Genomic DNA, 7,189 nt, shown 5'->3' with positions numbered 1-7,189 from the left:
ATCTTAATTCTCATTGTTAATAAGCCACTAGACCCTAAACTATAAACCTATCGGACTGTTCCATGTGAAACATGAATCTAATTCTATGGATTACTGTAATTTTAGAATTAATCACCACATTTGTAAACCATAACGACAAAAGTGTATGGTAAACAGTTTCAAATTAATTTTACAGAGACCAAGACAGGCTTAATTTGATTGAATGATATGGATTTGGTAGATTAAACCGATTGAGAGTTATAAATAATAGCTCTAATTAGAAGAGTTGAATTGGGCAGATGGAAATAGAGAGATTGAGACACATGAGATTTGGAGGAAGCTTGTTAAAGAGTTGAGTGTTCCTCAGATTCAGTGGAAGGGTTGTGATGTAGAACATATCTGACCAGTCTAGCTTTTGATCCTCTGAAACCACAAAGAGCTGCCCAAATCCTTCATGGTTGTCTTGCTCCTGCCACAACTGCTTCTTTTCTTCATATGGAAGCTTGAAGAAATTTTCAATTTCCAACTTGAATTTCTCCAGAAATGAAATACTAACTCCATGGTTTATAATCTGAACTTCATATAAATTTTCATCAGTTTCTGATTAACTTAGTTGCTCTTTATCTTTGAGATGAATAATTAAGTTGACAGTACGAATCTGAAAGAATCCCCATTCTTTGCAAGCTAAGTGCAACCTCTCCAGTTCATAATCCACAGAAGCCAATTTCTGAAGATCAATGACAGGTACAGATGGCAATCGGAGGGTCCTCATGAGAACGAATATATCGAGGTGGGATGTCGATGATGGGTTGTTTTGCTAATTCCTGAACACTTGGTACTATTAAAGATTTACCAAAGTTGACTGCTTCTTCCTCCTGTAACTCTAACTCCATCACTAACAGACAAGGAAGCGGCAACAGTAACCACAGGTTAGATCGGGGACAAAGACTGTTTTGTCGCAAAAAGTTCTTTGATAATGTTGAAATCTGGCCATACTGGCCCAATGATGTTCGAGGCCTAAATTTTGTTTTATATATTGTTAATATATGACAGTGGGTCTTCTGTGATTTCGAAAATGGACTTATCGAGCAAAGGTGTTCAAACACTTTATAACCTATATTCTTTTTTTTTTTTTTTTTTTTTTAATGTGGGATCCTAACATTATAAAATAAAGATATTTGAATGGTGAATGCATATTTTATTAAGATTTCTAATTTCAATGTAGAGAAAGAAAAGATAAAACAGTTCAATTCTAATTCTAATGAGAATCATCTACTCCTTTTTAATTTTTTTTAAAGGTATGTGAATTTAACTTTCCAAGTATTAACAGTTAATTTGATGTATCCTAACAAAAATATATATGATTTTAAGAGATATAAATGGGAAAGTTACTAAAATCATATCATGAAAATTAAATAATTGCTGATCTAATTAATAGAACAAAAATAGTTAAGACAATTATTTAAACTTTTAAGTGAACGTTGTAGAAGTTTACTGATTGAAAAGAAAGTTATTTTTTTTAGAAAAAGTTATTTTTTTTAAAAAAAAAAAAATGAAACCAAAATATTACTTAATATTATAAAAATGACGACTTGAAAAAAATCCCCTTTTCAAAATCTTCTTCAGAAGCTCCCGACAACTCTCTTATTTTGTATGCCCTAAAATACTAAAAAGCAATGTTCTAAAACTCAACTCGAGGTGTCATCTGGCTAGGGGGTTGAGTCTTGGGTTGACTGGTCCAACTAATTAAACTGACGGTCTGATTGGCAATCTAGCAAGTTTGAAATCTTGCAAACACACTCCTAATAAATACGTATTAATCCCTACAGGTTTGAAACCCAACAAACACGTCCCTATGATCTGATTGAGAGTGAAGGAAGATGTAGAAGATGCAGATGACAAGGCTGAAAATGAGAGGAGTTTCAAGTAGAGTTCGGCAGCCTCCAATATGGTCCAAGGATTATGCGGCAATGGAAGTAGTTTAGTTGTTTTTGGACTCTGATCAGACTAGTAGTTAATTAGGATTTCTTTAGTATTAGGAAGGATGATTATGTCTTATCTGTAGTTTACATTAAATAGGATTCCTAACTTCATTAGGAAGGCATGGTTTGTTGGGTATTTAAAAGAGTAGTGGTCTGGAAAATAGGTTATCAGTCAATTAATAAAAATCTCTTCTTTCTCTTTATTCTTGGGAGGTACTGTTCACTCATACAGAGCATATTTATCTTAACAATTGGTGCTTTCGTCCAATGGCCGATGGTACTCGTTTGAAAACTCTTGATACACAGGTTAGTCAACTGGTGACAAGTCAGGCCACTATGGTTGAACAACTGGAGTCCTTAGGGCAATTTTTAAAAGAACTTGGTGGAAAGGTTTCCGTTTTAGATGCAGAACGCGTGGATAGGCAGCAAAGTGTGCAACCACTGATAGGAGGTGGTACGAATGGTAATCAGACAGGTGGTGCTACTTCTTCTTCTGCTTCAGGATTCCAGCACATGAACTCAGGGGGCATTCCTTTCAAGCCTTTTCGGTTGGAAGCTCCTCGCTTTAATGGTACAGACCCTAATGGTTGGCAGTTTCAGGTTGAACAATTTTTTGATTATCATGATACTCCACATATGCAGCGCTTAACCATCGCTTCCTTCCATATGGAGGGCCCGACCTTGTCTTGGTATCGTTGGATGCATGTCAATGGATAACTGTGCTCATGGCGATCCTTTCCACAAGATTTACAAACTCGATTTAGTCCATCGGCTTTCATGGATTACTAGGGGCAGTTGGCCAAGATTTCACAGAAAGGGTCAGTTGCTGAGTATCAGAATCAATTTGAAGAGTTGTCCAATAAAGTCGCAAGTGTTTCTGATTCCTTTCTCCTTAATTGTTTTATTTCGGGCCTCAAATCTGATATTCAGCATGAGGTTCGCTCGTTTCAGCCGACTTCTTGAATGCAAGCAATGGGATTGGCTCGGCTTCAGGAGGATAAATTAGGTTTATTAAGACAACAGTTACGTATGTCAGGTTCGCGTAGTTGGGATTCTCAGAGACCAAGATATACTCCATCATTCGGGCTACCACCCCTTCTACCCACACCAGAGCCGTTTCGACGTTCAGAGGTCTCATCGAATTGGTGTACCACTTCGCTTCACATTAAGCGTTTAACTCCAGCTCAAATTCAGGCGCGCCGCGAAAAAGGACTGTGTTTTAATTGTGAGGAACATTTTGATCCTGGACATCGCTGTGAGGCCAAGTTCTACTTACACACTATTGAGGAGGATACGGATATGTTAACTGAGATTGAGACCATGAACGGTGCTGACAATCCAGGGGATCCAGAGATGGCGGCAATTAGTCTGCACGCCTTACGGGGACAGCGCAATCCAAGTACCGTCCGGATGAGTGGGCGTCTTCAAGGCCAGCAAGTGGAAGTGTTAATTGATGGTAGCTTTACCCATAATTTCATACAGGAAAGAGTGGCTATTCATTTGGGCCTCCCTATAGTGGCTTTTATCAACTTTACCGTAATCATTGGCAATGGAGATCACATGTGTTGTTCTAGGGTGTGTGCAAATGCTTCTCTGCAACTGGATGGCAATGAATTTCCAGTGGATTTATTTGTCCTACCAATCCATGGGGCAGATCTTGTTTTGGGAGTGTAGTGGCTGGCGACTTTGGGTCCTATTCTTATGGATTACAAGGCTTTAACCATCTCCTTTGATTGGTAGGGCAAATCTTTGACTTTGCAAGGCCGACAACCTCAACGCATTGCCCCAATTCAGTTCCATCGATTGGAACGTTTGTTCAATATGAATTCCAGTGATGAATCTTTCCTATGTTTTGATATTTCAGGTTCCTTTTCATCCTGTACACAACTACAAAATTATGCTCCTGCACCAGCCCTTAGCAGTGTTTTAACACAATATGGGTCAGTCTTTAACATCCCTACAGAGTTGCCTCCTCAATGCCTTAGTGATCATCGGATTCCTTTTCTTGCCACTGCTCCACTTGTTCAGGTTAGGCCAGACTGGTGTCCCTATTTTCAGAAGGGTGAGTTAGAGCGCATGGTGCGTGAAATGCTAGAAAGCGGGTTTATTCGCCCAAGTTGCAGTCCGTTTTCCTCACCGGTATTATTGGTTAAAAAACGCGATGGTTCATGGCGTTTCTGCATGGATTACAAGGCTTTGAATAAAAATACCATTCCTGAAAAATTTCCCATTCCTACGGTGGATGAGCTTCTAGATGAATTATTTGGTGCGACTATATTCTCTAAAGTTGATCTTCGTTCTAGATACCATCAAATCCTAATGGTAGAGGAGGACATTTTCAAACCGGCTTTTTGCACCTATGATGGTCACTATGAGTTTGTGGTGATACCGTTTGGTCTCACTAATGCTCCCGCAACCTTTCAAAGTACAATAAATGACGTATTTCATCCGTTCTTGCGTAAGTTTGCTATTATTTTCTTTGACAACATCTTGGTGTACAGTCATGGGCTAGAGGATCATGTGCACCATCTTTCAATTGTACTACAATGTTTGAGGGAAAATCAGTTGTTTGCTAAAATGGAAAAGTGTGTATTTGGCGTCAATCGTTTGGAGTACCTAGGCCATATTGTTTCAGTTGAAGGAGTAGAAGCTGACCCAGCAAAGATTCAAGCCATGTCCGATTGGCCTATCCCAAGCACAATACGAAAACTGCGTGGCTTCCTGGGGTTAACAGGGTATTATCAGCGTTTCATAAAGTCTTATGCTACGTTAGCGGCACCCTTTACCTCCCTATTGCAGAAGAACAAGTTTGCACCCCTTACCACCCGATTGCTTTCTTTAGTAAGAAACTATCGTCGAGACTACAACGAGCTTCCACATATGTGAGAGAGTTGTTCACGGTAACAGAGGTTGTGACGCGTTGGCGTCAATATCTTTTGGGGCGTAAATTTCTTATCCGCATTGATCAATAGAGTTTATGAAATCTTCTCTCACAAGTGATCCAGACACCCGAACAACACAACTACCTTATCAAGTTGCTCGGCTTTGATTTTATCGTCACTTACAAACCAGGAAAAGACAATGCTGCCGCCGATGCTTTGTCCCGCCAGCATGAAGAAACTGAGGAACCAAAAGTACTTGCTTTAACAGTATTTTTTTTTGACATTTTATAGCAGATTCGGGAGGCCCTTCTTCAAGATACCACATGTGCCGAGTTGATCAAGCAAGTAAAAAGAGATCCAAGCTTGAACCCGGGTTATTCTGTTCATGATAAATTATTGTTTTACAGGGGGCGTATTATGGTGCCACCTCGAGACTACTTATGGCGGTAGTTACTAGAGGAGTTTCACTCTTCTCCCATAGGAGGTCACAGTGGCATTCGCAAGACGGAAAGCAGGATTGCCTTAAATTGTTATTGGAAATGTAATAACTGCTTCATACTAGGGTACTCATAGAATTACATAAAGTAAATATATTTATATTAGCAAAAGTAAATGGGCCCAAAATTTTCTTTTAATACATTTAATCATTCTTTATACAAAGTAAGGCATCATTAGTAAAAGTTATCAAAAACAGTGGACAGTGTAGCTATTGCCCCGTGCTTGCCGACGCCCATTCGACCGCGTCCTCATCTAGATCCTACAAACACAAAGAGAAACAATGGGGTGAGCACAAAATAATGCTCAATAAGTAAATCCTCTACTTGTCTGTCCCCGTAACTCTTTCTCATAATTCTTTCCTTACACTCATCTCATCTCATTTATTTTCTCTTTCACAAAGCTCTTTTCTATTAACTTTCTGTTGTATGTCACGACCTCATCTTACCAGAGGCACGGCTGAGTGGAGATCACAAAGCATCTACCCACTCTTCGTGACTTGTCACAACCCCCACATAGGTGGGCTTAGGCCCACCCCACACAGGTAGCGGCCCAGACTAGCCCCAGACAGGTAGCCGGCCCGTGACTCACCAGGAATATCTCCCCCCCCTTAAGGGATTTCTTTCGCCTCCCCTATGGCTCGAACCTATGCCCAATGGGCTATAGGCAAATGGGAAGCACCATAAGTACCATCAGGCCAGCTAGCCTGATGGTACTCACCATGCTTCCCAATTGACTATAGCCCCTTGGTCTTGGTTTCGAGTGGTGAGGGAGGCGAAAGAAATCCCTTAAGGGGGGGGGGGGGGGGGGGGGGGGGGTGGGGGGGGGGGGGGGGGGGGGGGGGGGGGGGGGGGGGGGGGGGGGGGGGGGGGGGGAGATATTCTTGGTAAGTCACGAGCTGGCTGGTCTAGGCTGCTACCTGTGTGGGGCGGGCCTAAGCCTACCTGTGTGGGGGGTTATGACATGACTTCTACTCATTCTCTTCCTCTATTTTTCCTCATATTTTCTCATTCTTTGTCACTTGAATGTCACGGTCTCATCTTACCGGAGGCATAGCCGGGTGGAGTTCACAAAGCACTAATCCACTCTTCGTGACTTTCGGCTGGAGTTTACAAAGCACCAACCCATTCTTCATAACTTCCGGCTGGAGTTCACAAAGCAAGAACCCATTCTTCATAACTTCCGAGTGGAGTTCATAAAGCACCAACCCATTCTTCATAACTTGCGGGTGGAGTTCACAAAGTACNTAAGTAAATCCTCTACTTGTCTGTCCCCGTAACTCTTTCTCGTAATTCTTTCCTTACACTCTTCTCATCTAATTTATTTTCTCTTTCTATTTCTCTTTCACAAAGCTGTTTTCTATTAACTTTCTGTTGTAGGTCACGGCCTCATCTTACCAGAGGCACGGCTGAGTGGAGATCACAAAGCATCTACCCACTCTTCGTGACTTGTCACAACCTCCACACAGGTGGGCTTAGGCCTGCCCCACACAGGTAGCGGCCTAGACTAGCCCCACACAGGTAGCCGGCCCGTGACTCACCAGGAATATCTCCCCCCCTTAAGGGATTTCTTTCGCCTCCCCCATAGCTCGAACCCATGCCCAAGGGGCTATAGGCAAATAGGAAGCACCATGAGTACCATCAGGCCAACTAGCCTGATGGTACTCACCAAGCTCCCCAATTGACTATAGCCCGGGGGGGGGGGGGGGGGGGGGGGGGGGAGGCGAAAGAAATCCCTTGGGGGGGGGGGGGGGGGGGATATTCCTGGTGAGTCACGGGCTGGCTACCTGTGTGGGGCTGGTCTAGGCCACTACCTATGTGGGGCGGGCCTAAGCCCACCTGTGTGGGGGGT

At 42.3% G+C, this 7,189-nt stretch overlaps 1 protein-coding gene across 1 annotated transcript; it reads right to left on the bottom strand.

Moving 5' to 3' along the window:
* Positions 1 to 256: 256 nt before the first annotated feature.
* LOC116112313 (protein SRG1-like) lies at positions 257 to 751 on the bottom strand. Its single transcript, XM_031398467.1, has 2 exons — positions 629 to 751; positions 257 to 550 (listed from the first exon to the last, which is right to left on the bottom strand). Exons 1-2 carry the CDS (start codon positions 749 to 751, stop codon positions 257 to 259), a joined length of 417 nt encoding a protein of 138 aa, XP_031254327.1.
* Between the last annotated feature and the right edge of the window lie 6,438 nt (positions 752 to 7,189).

The sequence above is a fragment of the Pistacia vera genome, unplaced genomic scaffold (genome assembly GCF_008641045.1).
Source record: "Pistacia vera cultivar Batoury unplaced genomic scaffold, PisVer_v2 Contig660, whole genome shotgun sequence".
NCBI lineage: Eukaryota > Viridiplantae > Streptophyta > Magnoliopsida > Sapindales > Anacardiaceae > Pistacia > Pistacia vera.
This window is presented reverse-complemented; position numbering and strand designations above follow the sequence as displayed.

Coding starts and splice junctions, on each gene's coding strand:
- LOC116112313 (XM_031398467.1), bottom strand. CDS start 751: ATGAGGACCCTCCGATTGCCATCTGTACCTGTCATTGATCTTCAGAAA. Junction 551..628: donor GATTCTTTCAGATTCGTACT/GTCAACTTAATT, acceptor TATGAAGTTCAG/ATTATAAACCATGGAGTTAG.